The 22,811-nt window shown below is 47.3% G+C and overlaps 1 protein-coding gene across 3 annotated transcripts in view; it reads left to right on the top strand.

Moving 5' to 3' along the window:
• Nucleotides 1-22,811, top strand: part of MTOR (mechanistic target of rapamycin kinase) — a 118,810-nt gene that overhangs the window by 91,539 nt on the left and 4,460 nt on the right. For 2 of the 3 annotated variants that reach the window (XM_061184971.1, XM_061184970.1), the window contains exons 35-54: nt 842-967; nt 1,058-1,189; nt 4,754-4,869; nt 5,729-5,846; nt 8,523-8,768; nt 9,432-9,532; nt 10,226-10,322; nt 10,847-10,945; nt 11,244-11,366; nt 11,562-11,744; nt 12,168-12,302; nt 12,522-12,696; nt 14,042-14,177; nt 14,800-14,947; nt 15,580-15,702; nt 16,938-17,020; nt 18,227-18,299; nt 19,234-19,308; nt 19,718-19,853; nt 20,519-20,584. In XM_061184971.1, coding sequence (XP_061040954.1) covers nt 842-967; nt 1,058-1,189; nt 4,754-4,869; nt 5,729-5,846; nt 8,523-8,768; nt 9,432-9,532; nt 10,226-10,322; nt 10,847-10,945; nt 11,244-11,366; nt 11,562-11,744; nt 12,168-12,302; nt 12,522-12,696; nt 14,042-14,177; nt 14,800-14,947; nt 15,580-15,702; nt 16,938-17,020; nt 18,227-18,299; nt 19,234-19,308; nt 19,718-19,853; nt 20,519-20,584 — 2,491 coding nt within the window. Of the gene's footprint in view, nt 1-841; nt 968-1,057; nt 1,190-4,753; nt 4,870-5,728; nt 5,847-8,522; nt 8,769-9,431; nt 9,533-10,225; nt 10,323-10,846; nt 10,946-11,243; nt 11,367-11,561; nt 11,745-12,167; nt 12,303-12,521; nt 12,728-14,041; nt 14,178-14,799; nt 14,948-15,579; nt 15,703-16,937; nt 17,021-18,226; nt 18,300-19,233; nt 19,309-19,717; nt 19,854-20,518; nt 20,585-22,811 lie in introns of those variants that run through there. The other variant, XM_061184972.1, reaches the window with a different exon arrangement.

The raw sequence follows: 22,811 nt of genomic DNA on the forward strand, positions 1-22,811 counted from the left end.
GTGATAGATCTCAGAAACCCATCTCCCCTGGTGTATGTCTCTGAATCTGACTTATTCTCAGGAAGGTGGAGGAGGAGAGGCTCGCTCTATTCTCAACAGTCTTTTGATATCAAATTAGCTTAGCCCCTTTGATGATGATTAATTCACTTTGTTTCTTTTTAATTTAAAAGAATTTATATGTGTGAATGAATGAGTCCCTTTCCCTTCTATGTGCAGTTTTTGGTCTGAGACGAATAAAAATGTAGAGGAAAGACAAGGTCAAGATCTGAGTGCAAGTTTAGGCTCTGATAACTTCAGAAATATAAACACCACCAACTTTCAAACAACATCAATTGAAAATTTAATTATTTCCATTTTTTTTACACTTAATTAGTTTTTAAAATTTTGAATGATACATTTTAAATTTAATTTCCTTGTCAGTGATAGGCATCTTCAACCAGAGAGACTGAAGCAAAAAATTAAAGCTAAAAATACATTATTTACAATTCAGAAAAGAAATTTAAATAATTTAGTTCATTTAAGCCTCACCATAGCCCCATGAAGTTGGTACCATTTTTATCCCATTTTACAGATCAGTCACAGAGAGGTTAAGTAATTTGTCCAAAGTCACATAGGCAGTACAGTGGACGGGCCAGGATTCAGGTTCCAGAGTCCTTGCTGTACTGCTTCTTGAATTTTGAGAAGTTCCTGAGAGGTGTTTCACTCACAGTACCCTTCACTCGAGAAAGATGAGATTATAAAAATGAATCTCTTTTTTGTTTCGGGGTGGGTTTCACTGTTGCTTGTGAGGGGTTAAGTTATAGCAGAGCACGTGTCTCATCCTCGCTTCTGGACGTTCCAGGGCTGCCAGCGTATTGTGGAGGACTGGCAGAAAATCCTCATGGTGCGGTCACTAGTGGTCAGCCCTCACGAGGACATGAGGACCTGGCTCAAGTATGCAAGCCTGTGTGGCAAGAGTGGCAGGCTGGTGAGTGTCCCCACCGTGGGGGTAGGGCGGGAGTCTGAGGGGGTGCTCCTGGCCCAGTTCTGTGTATAACCCCAACCTCTTGTTTTGAAGGCTCTTGCTCATAAAACCTTAGTGCTGCTCCTGGGAGTTGATCCATCTCGGCAACTTGACCACCCTCTGCCAACAGTTCACCCCCAGGTGACCTACGCCTACATGAAAAATATGTGGAAGAGCGCTCGCAAGGTCTGTGCCGGAATCCCACAGGAGACCACATTTCTCCAGAATGCTCGCCTAATCTGCTTCTCACTGCCTCCTCCAGGCCCGAAAGGAAACAGCGTCCAAACCACCATGCCAGGGAGTTTACTCCTGCCAGGAGGCTATTTGGCCTGATTTCAAAAAGTGAATCATATTCGAGGAGATGCACATATACCATTGATCAAACCAACGAGTGCAGTCACAGTTCTATTTACTAGCAGCTAGAATGTGCTAAAACATAGAAAAAATTTCTGGGTTGTGTTGTTTTTCCCCCTAAGAGAAGTACCCAAAAAAGCAGCATGTTTGTGAAAACACAGACTGAAACTTTCGTAAGACCAACTTGGTTTTTCAGACTTCTTGTCTCCTCTTCTGTCGTCAGTTTGGGATTCAAAAGCAGCAACACCCAGAGTGTGATGCTGAAACCAGTGGGGAAAGTCGCCTTGAAGCCAATGTAGAATTCCTCTGACTTTATTTACGGACAGGTCCTTGGGAAATAGATGTGGCTTCTTTTTTGTTTTTATTTTTTAAAACAATCTCCCTGGACGATGATGATGATTAACAAAAAGTAGGCCCTGGAGGCAAAATCAGCACCTGCTTTGGCTCCCCCATCATCGTCCTTAGGAAACAGAGGAGGGAGTCCCAGCTCTCCTCTCCCTGTTGTTGTCCCCACAGTGTCCCTGAGATGGGAAAGGAATGCAGAGCAGCCACTGGAGCTGTGTCTGTGGAAGATGTGATAAAATAGCAGTGGAGTCTTGGCTGAAGGCTTACTTGGGAGATCCCTGGACTGTGTCAGAAGCTGATTTCTTTTGTGGGTGCTGGATTCTGTGACTCTGAATGCCACCCAGAGTGGGAGCCACAGCCCTGCACCACACACTGGGTCTTTGATTGGGGCATACTTCAGATATCGTGGCCCAAGTGTCCTTCTCCAAATGTGCAGTTTGGGGTTTTTTCTTTTGTTGTTGTTTGAGAGGGGGTTGTTTAGTTTAGTCTCTGTGAGCCTCCCAGGCCAGAGCACTTCTGATTCAAAGCCTGACCTTCCTCCAGGCAAATGAGAAAAACAGGAGGTGCTGGATCTGAATACAGTCTGGTTTCCTTCCTATATGTAGCCTCCAAGTCTTTGAATGTCTTGCCGAAGGCAGGCGGAAGGAGTGTTTTGGCTAATATTTCAACCAAGGAGTGGCTTCTTTCAACATAGGACCACAGCCCTACTTCTCCACAGATTATGGCCTTTTCTTAGGAACCCAGATTCTGGAGGGAGACCATAAAACCACATGGATTAAAGATTTAGAAATCTGTTTAAAATTAGGTGCTTGAACTTCAAGCCCGGAGCTAGAGATGCCACATCTTCGTAAGAGTTCAGGAGCTACTCCAAGAAAGCTGACTACTTAATAATAACTGTGCTGTTGAGCAGGTCGCTTTACTTCTCTGAGCGCTGTGCTCTTCCTCCATAAGTAAGGGCTGTGCCCTCTGCTTTGCCTCAGGCGGACGGAAATGGGGAGAAGCAGATCCCGTTCTGCAGGAAGGCATCGGGCAGTAGGCGTATGCCCACTGCTTTTCTAGACAAGACAGTTCACGGAATCTAGAGACAGGCTGGTTCCTTCTGTGAAATTTCGCTAAGCCGAGAACATAGTTCTTGCCCACAAACCACACAGGCAGTCAAGAGCCAGAATAGTCTGCCCAGCTTACACTCTGGGCCTGAGAGAAACCCCTTCCTCCAAGCGAGCGGTCCATCATCTGTAAGAGAGAAAGGATCATTTTTCCCCCTCCTCACTTCCTGGGGATGGAGAAAAGAAGGAGTTTTTAGTAGAACATTTTCAATTCCTTGGAAATAAGTTGCCTCCATGCCACAGAGTAGAAAGATACTGGAGTCTCGCACGCTGGGTAAACTGACTAAACCTAACATTGGGCTTCAAATCCAAACTAATACCCAGCCTTCCCAGTTTTGGCAGTTTTTGTTTTGTTCTTGTGGAGTCTCCCGAAGAGAATTTAAACTCTCTCTGGACAGTCAGTGACACGTAACCTGTGGGCTCTGAAAAGCACCTGGCATCCGAGTTCCTAGTTCAGTTCTTACCTGCTTGATGTACACACTAACCACCCTCAGCTATCTTCCACCTTTTTCATGAGGGATCATTTAAGGACTCCCTCCCAATTCTTTTTTCTCTTCCTAATCAGATTTAAGTCTAGCCAGTGTAGTTCCCATAGAAGAAAAAGTAAAGGAGAACTTATCACTTCCCAGGTGGGAGATGCTAATATAGCTCATTTTTCAAAGCCACTGGTGAGGAGTGGAACTCTGAAGGCAGATGTCTGAGGGAGACAGGTGTCTTGGTAACTGCTAGAACATCTCTGTGTCTGCCCTGCCCTCGTGCGTGGATTAGCTGCCTGGTAAATCGTTGTCACGTCATTCTGCCTCTGGGTTAAGCCCTCTCGATGCCAATTAATTAATTCCTTATATATTAAAAGTATCTGAGGTGGGTCCTGGCCCCCAAGCCAGGGAGTTTCAATTTTCCTTCAGGGCCATCGTTACTGACACGTTTCTATTCAAAAAAAGAAAAAGAAAAAGACTCTTACGTGATTCACAGTAAGGAGATCATTCTGACATTTATTTGAAGTGTTGGGGTTTTTTCTCTCCCTTTTTCACGTTTATCACGATGCTGGTATGTGTGGACACGGCAGGCTTAACACAAATGGCTTGTAGCTGACTCTCAGATCTCTGACCCTGTCTCTGCTCTCCCCTGGCTCCACTGTCTGTTACTAACCCAGATGCCCTCTGCTCACGTTGTATAAAATCACGTGGTGTCAAGAGATGTAACTGCTAGAGGACGCTCTGCAGATTTTGCTCCTAAGCCACCCTATTCAACTAAATGCTTGCTTGGCTTGTGTCCCCACACATGCCACTTGGATGTATGAGGGGCCTCACCCCATCTCTCTGTTCTATCTGGGTACTGAGGGTTCTGTCCGATTTTTTAAAATATTTTATTGAAATACAGTTGATTTACAATGTTGTATTTCTGCTGTACAGCAAAGTGATTCAGTTATACATATATATACATTCTTTTTCATATTCTTTTCCATTATGGTTTATCACGAGATCTGTCACATTTTTTTAAACTGTAATTTTTGCTATGCTAGTGTCCAGGGTACCACAGTGTTTTAAACACATGCTAAAGTTTTACTAGCCTGAAACAATTCCCCATAAGCCTGATTTCCCCCAGGGCAATATATTGATAGTGAAGTAAGCAGTGGTTTGAGATTACTTCATATGAATTGTTTTTTGGGGTAGTCAGGCGAGTAGTTTTTCTAAGGCTTATTAGACTTGTAATTACAGTTGGCCAAGGAGAGCTAAGACTTGAGTTGAACAAATATGAATCTTCTTGAAAAGCCCAGCCATCTCTCAGCATCACACCCCGGTCCTGCATCCTACGGGGTCCTCAGCCCGTGTTCTAGGGTGTTCCGTCGGGAGAGGGTTGGCCCAGGTGCCTGTGAACAGCGGTTCCTGTCCCCTGAGGTTGGGCCCCATGCCGAGTGGCTCCCTGTGCCTTTGTCCCGCTGCAGATCGATGCCTTCCAGCACATGCAGCACTTTGTTCAGACCATGCAGCAGCAAGCCCAGCACGCCATCGCCAGCGAGGACCAGCAGCACAAGCAGGAGCTGCACAAGCTTATGGCCCGGTGAGCGCCCCGCGGCCCGGCCCGTCGCGCCAGCCCGGCCCCGCCGGCAGCCTCTGCTGCCAGGGCCGTGGTCAGGGCTCCCGGGGCAGCCGCTTGCTGACGTCTCCCTCACCTCTTCCAGTAGGGGTCCCAGGCAGCCATCGAATCACGCCACTCCAAAACCTCTGCCACTTACTCTCCCAGGATCCAGCAGCCCAGGAGCACCTGCGTGCTGTTCTCCTGGTGTCTGGCTTTACAGTTTGATATGCTGCTGCTGCCAGATACGCTGCTAATTTGATGTGTGACTTTAGATGAGTTACTTAACCTCTCCGTGCCTCGGTTTCCTCGTGATATGCAAAGGGGATAGTGAGAGTTCCTTTTTCCTAGGGTGGAATAAAATGGTGTGAGGATTAATGGAAAGAATACATCAAGCCTTTAGCACAGAACCTGGAATAGCGTAGCCATCAGTAAAACGTTAGCTGTTAATTTTATCATACCAAAAATGGAGGAGAAGGAAAAAGTAAGGGAGCAGCCATATAGCAATCAAAAGAAAAATTGCTCTCAGCAGCTACCACCCACCATAATGAATTTGGGGGAGGTAGGTCCATTCAGACCTCCGTGTGCCAGGTACCTGGTTTATGCTAGCATTGAAAGACAGAGGGCAAGAAGAAGAGACCATCCCTTAAAAGAATTGATCCCCAAAGCCCGTCTTTTTCCTTCCACGTGGCTTAAGAATTCTGACGGTTCCCTCATGTTGCTTCCCGAGAGGAGGAATAAATATCAGGGAGGCTTTTGTGCTCCCGCGACGTAATTCATTGTTCTCCTTGGAAGGGCTCTTCTGAGGAGGGGGCAACCTGGGGGCTTGTTTCTCTGTTTTCAGCTGTTTCCTGAAACTCGGGGAGTGGCAGCTGAACCTGCAGGGCATCAACGAGAGCACGATCCCCAAAGTCCTGCAGTATTATAGCGCCGCCACGGAGCACGACCGCAGCTGGTACAAGGTAACCAGAGACGGGCACCTCCCGCTGCCTCCTCCAGACGCCTGCCTGTGCACCCCAGTGGCTCGTGCTTTACAGCAAGGCCTTGGTGGCCTGGTCTGATATCGCGAATTGGCTTCTTTGAGTGCTGGGAGCCAGTTTGTTAGAGGCCCTTTCCACGTCTAATTGATAGATTCTTTGACTTGAAAAAGACTTATTATACCGTGAGTGTGTGCGTGGCTCTGGGGATGCTGTTGTCTTACAGACTCTTAGCAGCTTGTTTTCCTAGAGCATCTGGACACATGGTTAGTCTCTGGAACTTTTATCTTCCCTTGGGTCATCTGTTCCTTCCCAGCTTCTTTCTGATTCCCATCCCTTTCTGCTCCTCATCTAAGAACTGAACTTTGTTTTTATTGGAGAGCTCTGGGTAACATCCTGTTATATCATAGGAAATTTTTCAAGAAGATAAACAGAATTAGAAAATGTATAAAAGATGTGATTGACTGGGCGAGGACTGAGTCTTGGGCGTATACGTCTTTGGTGAGAGCACACATTCTCATGTTTTTCTCTCTTCTCTGAGGGGCCTCCTGGTAAGAGCTACGTGGTGTGGCAGGTGTCCTCCATTTCTCTCCGGTGTCTCCTTAACCGGCTGATACTGTGTGAATTAATCCCTCTGGGATCCAAACCTGCATCTGGAGACCACAGAAACATCTACAACGAAATTCTTATGCTGCTTTCAGCATGCTTCAGTCTGATCTGAAAAATGCTCATTTTGTGAAAGCAGCAGTAATTATTCTCTCTAGGACAGCTTCAGTCTGAGGCTGGAAGAATATGTCCAGTGAACCCTTGGTTAGTTGGAACCTTACTAATTAGAACTGTGTCCTAACCAGATTACTTTTCTTCATTCAGCTTTTCAGAAAGAAACAAATCACAAGTAAAAAACTGGCTCCGGGACTTTTAGTTTTAGTTTTTTCCTAGCATGGGCCCTTTTGGGTCTATACTGTCTTCTACCATCAGTGGTGTGTGTTAGTCCCATGTGCGTGCAGGACTCTTTCTGTCTTGTTCAGCGGGACCCCCAGCTCATAGTACATATATAAGAGGTATTTGTCGAATAAACAAAAGTATGGCAAAACTGAACCTGGGTCATTGTAGGATTCTTATTCATCAAATAGAGGTTGATTATGATCAATCTACTCTGCTTAGCTGGGGAAATGGACACTTCCATGTTAAAGGTTTTTAGCAAGGGATGCGAAGGAATTTACTGATTATCCAGAAAATCCAACTATGAGTAGATTTTTTTCTTTTTTTTTTGGCTGTGATGGGTCTTTGTTGCTGCACGCAGGCTTTCTCTAGTTGCAGTGAGTGGGGGCCACTCTTCGTTGCGGTGCACGGGCTTCTCCTTGCGGTGGCTTCTCGTTGTGGAGCACGGGCCCTAGAGCACAGGCTCAATAGTTTTGGCTCCTGGGCTCAGTAGTTGTGGCTCGCGGGCTCAGTAGTTGTGGCGCACGGGCTTAGCTGCTCCGCGGCATGTGGGATCTTCCTGGACCAGGGCTTGAACCCGTGTCCCCTGCACTGGCAGAGGATTCTTAACCACTGCACCACCAGGAAAGCCCAATGAGTGGATTATTTAATATCCTCCTATCACTGCAAACTTACCAGGTCCCAAATCAAATTCTCCCTCATGCTCTGTACACCAGGCAATGCTATTCCATAGCGTCACTGCAGCTCAAAGCCTCAGAGGTGTGAATGGTTAGCACCTGAGGCTTCTTCTGGCAAGCAGTCGCTGAGCACTGGCTCTCTGACAGGCCCCAAGCCAGGTGCGAGGGACGAACGATGACCAAGAGTCACCCTCCGTGGTGGTCCTGTGCTCTCAGTGTGTCCCCTTCCCCACTGTCCTCTGGCCTGGTTAAGACCTTCACCCTCACCCCCTGAACCTGTGCTCTCTTAAATAATCTGTTTGATATCTGCTGCCAAAGGAATGTTTGAAGCCCAGCTTTTAACTCAGCTTTAAAAACTCCATTTCCTACAGACTGAGATGGGACGTCCTTGGTCTCACATGCCAGCTGCTCCATGGTCTGAGCCAGCCGCTTTGCTGGGCTCCCCCTCACTGCTCTCCTGCGTGTGCCCTAAGCTTCAGTCACATCTGTCTGCTTGTTTCCTGTTAACTGTGCCGTGCTTGCCCCGCCTGCATCTCTGTCCCTGTTCCTCCTCTGCCAGGACGCCCTCCCTGCCGCCCTCTTGTGCCGTCCTTGCCCATCTAAGGCTGCTCAAGACCCACCGCAGTCTCTCCTCTGCGACGCCTTGCCCGCCCGTCCCTGGCGTTCCCATTGTCTGTCTCTCGTTGCCCCGGTCGCGTTCTGCCTGTCTTTAGGTTTTTGAGTGACCTACTCTACTAGATTAGCAGGTCCCTGAGGCAAGGCCCATAGTTTGTTCCTCCTCATGTGCCCCCCACCCCACCCACGGCACTCACCACAGCCCCCGGTACAGCAGGTGCACCACAAAATGAATGAATTTAGTAAAATGCCCCATTCCCCAGTGTTCCTTGAGGTGAGGATTTGCTCTACTGACCACTGAGAAGAAAGGGCGGCCCGCACTCTTCCTCAGCTGTGGCCTCACGCCCCTCAAGGCCCTTGATGCCTGAGCTTCCTGCCCCTGCTGATGTCACAGCCCCGATGTCTGTCCTCTCGTCCCCGCCCCCAGGCCTGGCACGCGTGGGCTGTGATGAACTTCGAGGCTGTGCTCCACTACAAACATCAGAACCAAGCCCGCGATGAGAAGAAGAAACTGCGTCACGCCAGCGGGGCCAACATCACCAACGTGGCCACTGCCGCCACCACGGCGGCCACGGCCACTGCCACCAGCACCGAGGGTAGTAACAGCGAGAGCGAGGCTGAGAGCACTGAGAACAGCCCTACCCCATCTCCGCTGCAGAAGAAGGTCACTGAGGTACGCTTCCTTCCTCCCCGTCAAGGACTGACCCAGGCACCGGGCGCTCTGAGGGATGGAGGCTGATGGGAGCCTGAGGCCCTACTCTGAAGCTCTGGTTGAAGCCAGAAAACATGCTTTGCCATCGGCATCGTTTGAGACAGTACTTTTGTTTATATATTTGGGTTTGGGGAACTGACGTAGCCCCTGTGCTGAAGAATGAGGTCCTCGTCATGCTTCCCATGTGACTGAGCTCATTCTCCTAATGCTCTGCACCGGTGTGAAGGCAGCCTGCACATCTTCGGGCCCACTCTGAGCACAGAGCCCGGCAGAGTCCATCCCCTGTCTTTTTCTCTCCCCTTCCACCTCCCCGAGGCTGTCGGTTCAGGGCCTGGGGCAGCTGACCAGCCCAGAGATCAGCATGTTCAGGGCCTTAGCCCCACCTCCTCTGCCACCCTGTTCAGGAAGCCACCGTTAGCCCAAGATAGTAACAGTTACGGCACCATTGCTATTACTGAGTGCTTGCTCTGTGCCAGGTGCTGATCTAAAGGCTTTCGGTGTATTAGCTGATTTAATCCTCATAACCACTCTTTGAAGTGGATACTATTTAGTATGCTGTTATGCCCATTTTACAGATGAGAAGGCTGAGGCAAGAGTGTCACTAACATACGTGTGTTCCAACAGGATTTGTCCAAAACCCTCTTGATGTACACCGTCCCTGCTGTCCAGGGCTTCTTCCGATCCATCTCTTTGTCACGAGGCAACAACCTCCAGGACACACTCAGGTATCAGGGAAAGGAAGGGAAGCCCTGGCGGGCCATGTGGATGGCAGGTCACAGAAGTCACACATAAAGCCCTCTTTCCCTACCCACCCCGATGAGCACGTCCCAGAGTCGCAGCTGACCAGGCCCCACCTGTGCGGGTGAAATCTGCAAAGAGGAGGGAGCAGTGGCCCAAGGACTGCCCGTGTGTGGCTTGTTATGTACGAAGAAGAAACCCAGCTGTTTCTCACAATATCGCTGAAATTCCTTCAGCTTTTGGGGGCAACTCTGAGAGGCCTAAACAAATGGCACAGGCCAGCCAGTCCAGAGGCTCTAGGTGACCAGCCCTCCTGCGTTTGGGGGTCTCCACCGGCTAAGTGCCAGGTTTCCAAGTTGCCGCTGTGCCACAGGCGACTCTTTGTGCACAAGCAAAGCTTATGCATGGGCTCGTCTATTAGAGTTATGCGCTGATGCCATGGTGACCCCTCTGTGTTACCTGGAATGAAATAATCATTCACTTGGAATGATCTTCCTGTGTTTGGCCGAGCACCGCTGGCCATCCCCACCCACCCACCCCCAAGCAGTCCCAAGACCAAACACATTGGAGAGCCACTGATTTGGAATTCTGCCAGTTCTCTTCCCAAGAGTCTTGAAGATGAAAAAACAGACAAAAGCTGGTAAATTAAATTTTCTATGACTTTCATTTTTCTTTTCCAGAGTCCTCACCTTATGGTTTGATTATGGTCACTGGCCAGATGTAAACGAAGCCTTAGTGGAAGGGGTGAAAGCGATCCAGATTGACACTTGGTTACAGGTGAGGACACTTGGTTACAGGTGAGGGTACTTGGTTATAGGTGAGGCTGCTTGGTTACAGGTGATGACACTTGGTTACAGGTGAGGCTACTTGGTTATAGGTGAGGACAATTGGTCATGGGTAAGGGTACTTGGTTACAGGAGAGGGTACTTGGTTACAGGTAGGGATGCTTGGTTACAGGTGAGGTACTTGGTTACAGGAGAGGACACTTGGTTACGGGAGAGGACACTTGGTTACGGATGGGGATGGGTCAGATCTTGCTCCTCGTTTGTCTCCTCTTAGAATCACACACTGTTGAGAGTAGCAAGGAAGCATGTGCTGTACAGTGGTGAGGAAGTAGGGATCGACCCCAAGGTCAAGACTCCATATTTTCTTCAGTTCCTTTTAGAGAACTGAAGAGAATGAACCATTTCCAAGCCCAACAGCATCTACCAAATAAGTCATAAGAGCTGTTCGTGGCTCAGAAGAATAACTGGAGTTGTTTCCACATCTCATGCTGCACACTGTGTCTTTCTGAGTATCAGGTTATACCTCAGCTCATTGCGAGAATTGATACGCCGAGGCCCTTGGTGGGACGTCTCATTCACCAGCTTCTCACAGACATTGGTCGGTACCACCCCCAGGTACGTGGAGACCCGGGGCAGTTTCTCATCTAACTGCTGACCTTCTGATTTGGTGGTCAGCCTTTCCTAAAGCTGCTCCAGAGATACGAGTGCATCTGGGAGCTAAGCGTTCTGTCCTGCCCCCGGGAGGGCCTGCCCAGCTGGCAGGCTCTGGGACCCAGGGGCCTTCCGGGAAAGAAAGAACCCCCGCCAAGATGGTATAGCCCCTGCCTGGTAGACTCGGACGAGTGTCGGTATCATATTCTTGTCATCCTCCTTTCGCACGAGTTTGCAGACATTCCTTCTGTATTTGCTTCAGGCCCTCATCTACCCGCTGACGGTGGCTTCTAAGTCTACCACCACGGCCCGTCACAATGCGGCCAACAAGATTCTGAAGAACATGTGCGAGCACAGTAATACCTTGGTGCAACAGGCCATGATGGTGAGTCAGGGCCGGGGCGGATTTCACGGCCTCTGGTCACCAAGCAGAGGTCTTGAGTGGGATTGTCTTTCTTCCTCATGACAGGGCTGCGTACTCCCTCTGGCTGCCAGAAAGAGTACCTTCTGTTTCTCCGAGACAGGCCTTCCTGAGCTTAGCTTATCCTTGGTGCTTCCCTCCTTCCCCTTTCTGATCCAGGTGAGTGAGGAGCTGATCCGAGTGGCCATTCTGTGGCATGAGATGTGGCACGAAGGCCTGGAAGAGGCATCTCGCTTGTACTTTGGGGAGAGGAACGTGAAAGGCATGTTCGAGGTGCTGGAGCCCCTGCATGCTATGATGGAGCGGGGACCCCAGACGCTGAAGGAAACATCGTTTAACCAGGTATGGGATGAAAAAGTGTCAACTGACGGGACTCCAGAGGCTTTTGCAGACGCCTTTCCCTCTAACCTCTTTACTGACTTGAAGAAAATGTATTCTGATGGAGGGAGGTCATAGGATATAAAACACCAGAAATTTATTTGCCACTAAGTTACAAGAACCCTCCCGAAACTTTAATTGGAAAACTATGGGATTCCTCACGAGGCCATCTCGTCTCTCTTCCAAACTTACTTTACCTGAGAAGCCATCCTGAGGTTGGGACTTTGGGGCTGGAATACTGCCGAGCTTCCCTGCTGAGCGATCCAGGCCAGTGCCTTCTGGCCAGGGTGCGCTCCCGAGGAGTTCTGCTGTCTGCTTGGGGACTCAGCCTTGTGGCTTAGTCAACACAAATGACAACTTGCAGATTTCCCCTGCATTCCCTCTCAGGCGTATGGTCGAGATTTAATGGAGGCCCAAGAGTGGTGCAGGAAGTACATGAAATCAGGGAATGTCAAGGACCTCACGCAAGCCTGGGACCTCTATTACCACGTGTTCAGACGAATCTCAAAGCAGCTGCCTCAGGTAGGATCTTGAGGCTCCAGCAGAGTTAACGGTCATTATAGTCCTTTCTGTTTTATTGTCTGTGAACATTCTAACACTAACCCCCCAGCACCTGGTTCCACTTCTAGCTGCAGACTTTGGGACAAGTCATCGCTATTAGCAACCCATTGAAAAATACTTAAATGGCATTTAAATTCCTCCCTGAGGCAGAAAACTAAACCCTGTGTTAATTATTCACAGCTCACATCCTTAGAGCTGCAATATGTGTCCCCAAAACTTCTGATGTGCCGGGACCTGGAATTGGCTGTGCCGGGAACATACGACCCCAACCAGCCAATCATTCGCATTCAGTCCATTGCACCATCTCTACAAGTCATCACATCCAAGCAGAGGCCCCGGAAGTTGACGCTTATGGGTAAGGACCGTCGTGCGGACCCGAGACTCGGGTAAGGACCCAAGTCTCCCTCCCACCCTGGCGGACCCCTCCCTCTCCTGAAACGACTGCTTGCTGTCTGCACGACTAATCTGTCTCCCGTTCATTGAGAGCCAAGTAGGGAAAAGTGGGTTTCTCCTTACTGCCTCCTCCGTGGGACCCCTCGTTGATTCATACAGCTGTGCTTACTTAAGTGAAGCATAACACTCCACCCCCCCGCCGCCCCCCCCCCCCCGAACAGGTGGAAGGGAGCTGTGAAGGCCTGCGATGTGGAGGATGGGTGGGTGGGCAGCTGTCAGGGAGCTGATGAGGCAAGAAGGAGGCCCCAGATGCAAGCACGGCAGGTGACAGGCCACGTCGAAGGAAGGGCACCGGGCTTGAGTGTCCTTGTTTACTCTCACGTTCTGTCTTTGTGGGAAATGCTGTGTAAAGTGAACAGACTGAAGTAGAAATCAGTTCTAACAGTGAGGTTTGTTACCTAGGGGGGTGGTTTCGGGAGGCCTGAGCGCTCTGCTGGCACTCTCAGCTCTCTTGCCTTTAACAGTGCTCATGTTTTTTAAACAGTGATTATTCACCGGCAGCAGCGAATGGTGGTCCACGGGTTATTGTCTGTCCATGGGCTGGCCTTTTCTAATACTAAAACACGTGTTGGTCAGCTTTCAGCAGCGTCTAATTAAAGAGACTTTACCGAAGGACTGTTTTCGGAGGTGTGGCTGAGTTAAGAGAGCCAGTAGTGTGAAGTTAGTACTCACCCCCAACCTCCAGCCTGAAGAGGGCACAGAGCCCGGCAAGGGCTGTAACCTGGAAAGAGAGGCCGTCCCCTAGAAACCGTGGCTCAGACAGTGGGAGGGAGCTATTTCCAGAACCGTAGCCTGGCCAGTTGTCAGGGGCAAGTACCCTCACCTCTCCCTCTTCCCACCCTCTGACCTCCTGCCACTGCCCCCATTGGCCAAGCACACAGGGGAGCCCAGGGGATGTGGTCTCTAGGGGTCAGGCTTCTCGGGTCAGAGCAGGACAGAGAAGGACAGAAAGTGGGTTGGGGAGGGGACATGTAGAGTGACCATCTTTGTGCAGACTTGTTCCTGGCCCTCAAAGACAGAGTTTTTTAAAAATTTTACTTATGTTGATTTGAACAACATCTCATTGGGGGACCATTAACAGGAGGGCCATTCTTTTCATCCGTTCTAGGGAGTGTTTCTTCTGTTTGTAGGGACAGTATGACTGGGTAAATTATGTGTCCACAGACTTGTGAATGCAGTGGTGGTCCACCAGCCAGTGGGATTGAGACCCTCTGATCCTCGCTGACTGCTCCCCCCATTCTTTACAGGCAGCAACGGGCATGAGTTTGTCTTCCTCTTGAAGGGCCATGAAGATCTGCGGCAGGACGAGCGAGTGATGCAGCTCTTCGGCCTGGTCAACACCCTTCTGGCCAATGACCCAACATCTCTTCGGAAAAACCTCAGGTATTCAGGATGCCGTGAAAATGGCACTGATTTGAGAAATCTTCTAGTTATTTCTTAACATCTCTCCAGGTAGTCATGTACCTTTGCCAAATAAATAATTACATACCTGACAGGAAGTCATCAATAGCCAAGGTGTCAAAGAGAAAAATTCTCCAGGTTTTTAGAGTATTCTCATGGGAAATGCGTTTGATAACCTCCAGAGGATTCAGAAAGGAACACTTTGTGGCCTTTAGACTGGAGATTCCACAAATTCAATGTGTTTCTATCCTTACAGGATGACAGCCCTGCCAAGCCCTTCCTGTCCTCAGTCTTCTCTTACTCCTCTTTCTGTTAAGAACATGGATATTAAGTGGGGAGGTTATTTTAGGCTTAGAAATAATCACGGGATTGTTCCCCCAAAGGAGTGAGTTTGTTAGACAGCTTGGGAAGGCTGATGGTGCCTTCACACCATCAGCCCCCTGACTCTGTGTGATGCTTTATCCTTCACAAAACGTCCCTCATCACACACCCCACAATAGCCCTGTGCCGGCAGGTTCATTAAAACCAGTTTGCATGTGCCGTGAGTGGATCAGAGTTCTACTCTGTTTTCTGCTCAATGACCCTGCTTCCCCGTGGGTTTTAGCATCCAGAGATATGCTGTCATTCCCTTATCAACCAATTCGGGCCTCATCGGCTGGGTCCCCCACTGTGACACGCTGCACGCCCTCATCCGGGACTACAGGGAGAAAAAGAAGATCCTTCTCAACATCGAGCATCGCATCATGCTGCGGGTATGTGATGAGTCTGCCAGGCCCAACCCTTTAATGTCTCGGAGGCAAAACTCACAAGTCAGGGAATCTGTACAAAGCTGCTTTTCTCGTTCTCCTATACGTGTCCATCACTGAAAAATCTATTTGAGGGAATTAGCTGTTGACGAAGGATTAATGATGTGAGTCCTAAAGCAGATAACCTTCTCTAAGAAACAGAAAGACCCTAAAGCCCAGAAATTAGGTTTCCGTCACCCTCCGTGAGACTGGACAGCATTATTTATCAGGCAACATGTATCTACTGAATACCAACAATGTATACAGAGCACTGACTGGCCATATGGGGAAATACTGCTTAGTAGGTGTGTGAGTGAGGAGAACGAGAATTGTTTGTTACCCAAAACCTTGAACCTTCCAGTGTTCTCGTTCATACCGGTAGGCTGGTACTGAGGCAAGGCCCGTTTTACCCTTACGCCCTGGCACTTCCTGTGGTCATTGGGTTAGAGTGGCCACTGCTTTTCCTTGTTTCCCTTCTCCTTTCGGCGGTGGTGGGGAAATCAGAACCCAGCCCTGCCTGGCCGCGGAGCCTTGTTTCTCCCTGGCTGTGAGCTGCCTGTCTCAGGCCACTCCCTCACAACCCTTGTGTCCTGGTGCAGATGGCTCCGGACTACGACCACCTGACTCTGATGCAGAAGGTTGAGGTGTTTGAGCACGCCGTCAACAACACGGCTGGGGACGACCTGGCCAAGCTGCTGTGGCTGAAGAGCCCCAGCTCCGAGGTACGGCACCCCCCCCACCCCCGCCACTCGTGCCACTGCCCTTTGGTGCACCCCCTCTGGTCAGGAATGGTTTTCTTGTTTGTTCCTGTGCACCTGGTGGAGGAGTCTCTGTAATGATTAGCTGTGGGTGATGGGCAGTCTTTGAGAGCAGAAATTGAATGGGCGAGCCACGCAGTCTAACAGTAGTTAGTAGTTTCAAGCTTCAACCATTGCTTTACGATAGTATTTTATTAAGGCTGTTAAATCTTTTTCGTATGTATTATAAATTTCCTATTTATTTGGTTTTTCAATTTTGTTAACAGTATGTTTCTCGGTTTGAAATTTTTGTTTTGTTTTGGTTTTGATGTGCATTTTTAAATGTTAGAAGTTAATAGATTTTTAATCCTTTTCTTTAAAGTCTACCTTTGGCTTTATATTTAGAAAGTCTCCACCTCAAGATTACATATCTTTTCTTGTACTAATTATAAGATTTGTGATATGATATGATACTGCTGTATGATAAATATAAAAGATGTTAAGAGAGTAAATTACATAAGTTCTTATCACAAGGAAAAAAAAAAAAAAAGATTTATGTTTACATTTAAATCCTTAACCCAAGTTGGAATTTAAAGTTAGGGCATAAATTTTATTTTTTTAAGATGATTAAGCAATATTTTAGTATTACCAAATCATCCATCCTTTCACCACTGTTTAAAAGAGTCAATTTTTATTATATACTAAATTCTTATATGCCTTTGGATTTCTTTCTAGAATTTCTATTTCATTGATCTCTCTGCCTGTTTCTCCTCAAGTATCCCACTGTTAATACAAGTCTCTTCTCATTGGCTATTTACATATAATTTTTTTCCAGATAAATTTTGGGATCATTTTGTCAAGGTCCCCGAAAAACGTGCCAATGAATTTTTATTGAACTTACATTAAGTGTATTAAATAATCTGGGAGGATATTACATCTTTTCAATCTTAAGTGGATATCCTTAAATGGATATTTTCATTTACTCAAGTCTGTATATTTTTAAGCAAAGTTTAATTTATTTATTCATCTAAGTTCTGTACATTTCTAATTAAGTTTATTCTGAGCATAGTTTATCTTTGTAATTATGAATGTGATTTTGGTTCCCTTATATATTCTAACTGGTTATTGATGGACGATAAGCAAACAACTGATTGGGGTATAATTATGTTGAAACAAGTTAGTTTCCAGAGCCTTGGTTCACGTGTGCTCCTGTGTTCTAGGTGTGGTTTGATCGAAGAACCAATTACACTCGCTCTTTAGCGGTCATGTCCATGGTTGGGTATATTTTGGGCCTGGGCGATAGGTGAGTGAATTTGTTTCTTTGAGTCTTGTTTCTTGAATGGCTTCATTTTGTAGCCATTGTAGTTTTCTTGAATGGCTTCATTTTGTTTTCCAGTGAGATTTATGACCATTTGGTAAATATTTGTATTTTGTACTTTAGGCGCTTTTTGGGGCATCAACCTTAGTCCCCTATTTATTGTCCATGCCAACAGAACAACACATCAAACTAAAGAGAAGAAAAACCATAGTTCAAGGGTACTACTTTCTCCATAGGTTGGTTTAATGTATTAAAACCCGTATTAAATCCAGTTGATTTTATTGATTCAATAAACATTTATCAATCACCACCATGCTAAGATAAATAATTCTATTTCCTTAATTGAAACCAACCAAAGTAGATCCTTCTGATATTCCTACATAATAAATTTCATCCTAGTGTACTGACTGAAAAAGTAGTTTAGCAATGTTCAGAAATTGAAAACAAAAAAAAACTAGTATTCCGACGTCTACTCTTCTTCTCCTGAGATCATGTTTCATGCAATTATTTGAGAGTGAAAAAAATTTTATCCCACAGAAATAATAAATTCCTGTTTTTAAAAAACTCAGAGGGACTTCCCTGGTGGTCCACTGGTTAAGACTCTGTGCTCCCAATGCAGGGGGCATGGTTCAATCCGTGGTCAGGGAACTAAGATCCAAAAAAAAAACTTAGTAAAACACCTGTTGAATTGGCTCAGGGGCTCAGGGAGATGAGACCCTATGATAGGTGCCGAGTAGCGAAGATAGAGCCTTGTCGCTCTGAGATGTCAGCACTGCCAGAAACCATTTATTCTGTGACCAAAGACCTTGGGAAAGCAAATTGTCTCGGTATCATGGGGCAGCTTGTGATTCACACAGATAAATTCTCATTTGAGCCCTAGGGCAGGGGTCGGCAAACTTTTTCTGTAAAGGGCCAGATAATAAATATTTTAGGCTTCGCTGGCCATACGATCTCCGTCACAACTACTCATCTCTGCTGCTGTAGCATAAAAGCAGCCTGAAACAATATATAAGCAAATGAGTGTGGCTGTGTTCCAGTAAAACTTTACTTACAAAAGTTGGAGGGGTGCTGCTAGATTTTGCCTGAGTGCTGTAGTTTGCCAGGCCCTGGCCTAGAGTCTCACAGACTTGGGGATTTGTTCATCTGTGCTGCTCTCTTGACCTCCCCCGGTCTCTCTTCTGTTTCTCAAAGACACCCATCCAACCTGATGCTGGACCGGCTGAGCGGGAAGATCCTGCACATTGACTTTGGGGACTGCTTTGAGGTGAACACGCGTTCCAGAACACCACGTAACCTCACCTTCCCGGATGACCGCTTTCCACCCCCCTCCAACCATTTAGGCAAACTTAAGCCCAAAATGCAGTATCCTCACCCCTGCCTCTCCTACCAAGGTGATAGAAAATCAGTCTAACGAATGAAATCCATGCTCTTTGATACTTGCCGTAATTGGACTCAGAAAAAGGGGGGTGGGGGGCACGGTTCACAACCCTCCTTTGTTTGTTTTTTTTTTTCTTTTCGGCCGCTCCGCGCGGCACGTAGGATCTTGGTTCTCCGACCAGGGAATCAAACCCACGCCCCCTGCATTGGAAGCGTGGAGTCTTAACCACTGGACCACCAGAGAAGTCCTTTTTATTTTTTTTTTTAAGTTTCTTTTTTTTTTTGATGTGGACCATTTTTAAAGTCTTTGTTGAATTTGTTACAATATTGCTTCTGGGTTTTTTTTTTTTTGATGTTTTGGTTTTTTGGCCGCAAAGCATGTGGGATTTAGCTCCCTGATCAGGGATCAAACCCGTACCCCCTGCACCGGAAGGCGAAGTCTTAGCCACTGGACCGCCAGGGAAGTCCCCACACACCCTCTTTAAGTGGAGGAATCCCTTATCCTCGACGTGGCCTGCTGGTCAAAGGCCTGGGCGTGATGCACACTTGTCTTTTTCTTTTTTTCTCTCTTTTTCTCCCTCTCTCTTTCCTCTCTCTCTCTCTCTCCCCCTCTCCCCATTTCTCCCCCTCCCCCTCTCCCCCACCCTCGTCTTTTTCATTTTTAGTTGTCTATTCGATCCCAGTGACAAGACCCGTCACTAAACTCAAGCTGCTTCCTGTCAGTGCTGGTGATGCAAAGGAAAGCCACCTGCCTGCCCCTGGCTTCAGCTGAGGAAAACAGTCTAACCAGTGGGCTTGGTTTTTCCCTTTATTATCCTTAGGTTGCTATGACCAGAGAGAAATTCCCAGAGAAGATTCCATTTAGACTAACAAGAATGTTGACCAATGCTATGGAGGTGAGTGGATATTGGTAACGAGCTGATTTGAAGTGGGACCAATACAGTTCCAACCCTCTCTGAGGACAGACTTCCTTCCTTGTTGGGTCTCCAGTTCCCCAAATGCCCAGGTTATTCTGTAGTCGTTTCCTGGTATTTTCCGTTGTGTTAGAAGTGATCAGTCTTTGAAAGCCTTACCAACCTTTACTCCAGACCTTGTTTCATATGAATCACAGTCCTGACCTGACCCTTTGCTCTGAAGACATTCCCAGCCTGGCCCATCAGTCATGGGCTAAGCCGTCTTCCTGCGTGGAGGTGACACGCCCTCTTGACTGCCTGACTTGCGGTTGTAAGGCCTTCAGGGGCCAGTGTTGGTGACCTCTGTGGTCACTGGTGACCTCTGTGGTGAATGGCTCTGGCCCGTCTGCAGGTCACGGGCCTGGATGGCAACTACAGAATCACATGCCACACGGTGATGGAAGTGCTTCGGGAGCACAAGGACAGCGTCATGGCCGTGCTGGAAGCCTTCGTCTACGACCCCTTGCTGAACTGGAGGCTGATGGACAGTGAGTCCTAGCAAGTGCCCGGGAACCGGGGCCCGCGCCCTCCCAGGGTGGGGGCGTCTGACGCGCTCCACTTCACGGTCCCGTCCGCCTTCAAGCGCGGGGCCCAGGACACATTACGAGGCTGCTGCGTTACATGTTCACAGAGCGGCTCTGGTGGCTGGAAATGAATTTCAAGTGTTTTTATTAACTAAGACACAAAACTCCAGTCATCAGTTTAGATACTAACTGAAACCTTTTTCAGGGTAAATTAAGTGCTCTCATGATTTTTGTTTAGGTTTCATGTTGAGTAGCAGATGGAATTTTGACAGGAGATGCAAGCAGTTGTGGTATCTCAGCAATATCTCAGTCTATTCTTTTTTCCTACCTCCTTACAAGGTGTTTACTAATAAGAGGCGTCTTTTCCACTGTGCTTGTCATACTTTCACCTTGTTGTCTGGTTTACATTGTCTGAATCCAGCTCAACCATATAAAGTGTCCCTCAGGATGGGATACCTGTGCTAACATCTACCCGTTTTCTCCCAAGCAATACGTCTTTGGTTCTCTCTTAGGGGTTATAGCTTTTGGGAAAATTATATTTTTATGATTATAAGAAAATATATCAATCAAGTTTTTTTCAAGTCAAAGTTTGAAGCACTTTTTAATCCTCCCTTTATTTCTTTCCCTAGCAAATACCAAAGGCAACAAGCGATCACGAACGAGGACAGATTCCTACTCTGCTGGCCAGTCAGTAGGTGGGCGCATCCCCTGAAGGGTTGCAGATTCTGTCCTTTTCTGTCCATAGTGTTTCTAGAAGAGGGTGAGCTTTGTCACTGCCTTTAGGAAGCATGACTTAAAGTAGTAAGCACCTAACGTGTGTTTTATTTAATGCCTCTCAGGAAGGAGTGGGTAGCTAAAGCTCAGAAATTTTGATCAAACTATCCAATCTTAATCTGTCTGTAAAAACATAATTTTAAAGTATGTCTGAATATTAGCCTGTATTTAGCCTGCCCTTTAATGGTGCCTGGGTTGTGATAATTACTAGCTATAATACCTTAATCCGAAAGCTTTGTTAATAGCTCAGAAATAGGAAGATGGAAGCAGCAGAAATGTACTCACACTGCTGCCTGAGGAGCTGGGAAACCACATGAAACATTGTTTCCAAGAATGTGGTCCACAGAACAGGGTTCCAAGAAGATAATGTCCTTCCAAGAGCCAGAACAGGGTCAGCATATTAAATGCTCTGAGACATCTCAAAGTAAAGCTGTTTAACTTTGTTTACCCTTGCCCTTTGCTCCCTACCCTCAGCCCAACCCTTTGACCCCCACATCTAACAACATCCTACACAGTCATCCTTTGGGAAGTACTGTCAGGGTGTATAACAGTAAAATATTCTCTACAAATACTTACGGAACATTTGCAACTAGTTACTTAGCTAAGCCAAATAGTGTTTAGAGGTGCAAAAAGAATGTGAGATACCGAGAATGCCCTGAAGAAGCACACAATCCCATTATGGAATTAACCAGAGTATATATGAAATAATAAAGAGAACAGTGCACTGCACAGGTACCACATGATTTGGTTGGTAACAGAGGGATGGTGGGCCTTAGAAAGGAGATACCACTCTGAACTGCAGTGGTTTAGGGAGATCGTGGGCTGGTGGAATTTAAGCTGAGCCTTACTGGATGGATGGAATCTGGATGTGTAGAAAGGAAGAGAGTGTTCTCGGCAGGAAATTGGGATCCTGGATTGGTATCGTCTATGAATAGCTTGGACTCTACACTGGATACCATAAATACCTGAATCACCCACGGTGTCTGGGGGGCCTCATACAGATGACTGGCCTCACCCAAATTACGTGATACTTAACTGGTTTAACTCTCAGGGTCCACCTCCTTAATACATTATTGCAGAGGGGAATTAGGACAGCCTGTTCTGGTGGCACCAGCTGCTGGTGGACCTGGTTGTTTTTATGTGGCTTAAAAGTTAAGTTCCAGGGACTTCCCTGGTGGCGCAGTGGTTAAGAATCCGCCTGCCAATGCAGGGGACACGGATTCAATCCCCGGTCCGGGAAGATCCCACATGCCGCGGAGCAACTAAGCCCGTGCGCCACAACTACTGAGCCTGCGCTCTAGAGCCCGTGAGCCACAACTACTGAGCATGCGTGCCCCAACTACTGAAGCCCGCGCACCTAGAGCCCGTGCTTCTCAACAAGAGAAGCCACCGCAGTGAGAAGCCCGTGCACCGCAACAAAGAGTAGCCCCCGCTCGCCGCAACTAGAGAAAGCCCGCGTGCAGCAACGAAGACCCAACACAGCCATAAATAAATAAATACATAAATTTATTTTTTTTAAAAAATGAAGTTCCAGGGACTCATTAATAAAAGTATTATTATTACTAGCTTCAGTTTGAAGGCCTGTGATGTCCAAGGACAATGTGTAAATAACTTCATAGTTCTGATTCTAGACTGCTCTCCTGAAGGCCATAGTCATTGGAGGGTGACCCTAAAGCTTGTGGACTTTTTCTCCCCAGAATTGATGTATAAACTCCTCCAAGGAATAGCATTTCAGTCATGTGTGTGACCCATTGAAAGCTAGTTTTCTTTATGTCATTACCAGTTTTTGTCCAACCAAATTTTGTTACCGGATCTTTGACTCGTGATCCTATTCTGTATGTCAGAACATTTTATTAATGCTGTATGTTTGCAAATTCATGCTTTGCAGATTTTAAAACTTTTTTTTTTCTGGCTGCGCCATGCAGCTTGTGGGATCTCAGGTCCCTGACCAGGGATTGAACCCGGGCCACAGCAGTGAAGGCGCCGAATCCTAAACACTAGACCACCCAGGAACTCACTAAAAACTTTTAAATACATAAAGAGTAACATAACACTTTCTCTCTCCTTTCCCCTCTGAGATAGGTAGGGCAGGTGTTAAAGGGAATATAGTACATGAAGAATTAGAGCTAATACCTTGAAACAGTGGCT

This window comes from Eubalaena glacialis, chromosome 3, assembly GCF_028564815.1.
Source record: "Eubalaena glacialis isolate mEubGla1 chromosome 3, mEubGla1.1.hap2.+ XY, whole genome shotgun sequence".
Taxonomy (NCBI): domain Eukaryota; kingdom Metazoa; phylum Chordata; class Mammalia; order Artiodactyla; family Balaenidae; genus Eubalaena; species Eubalaena glacialis.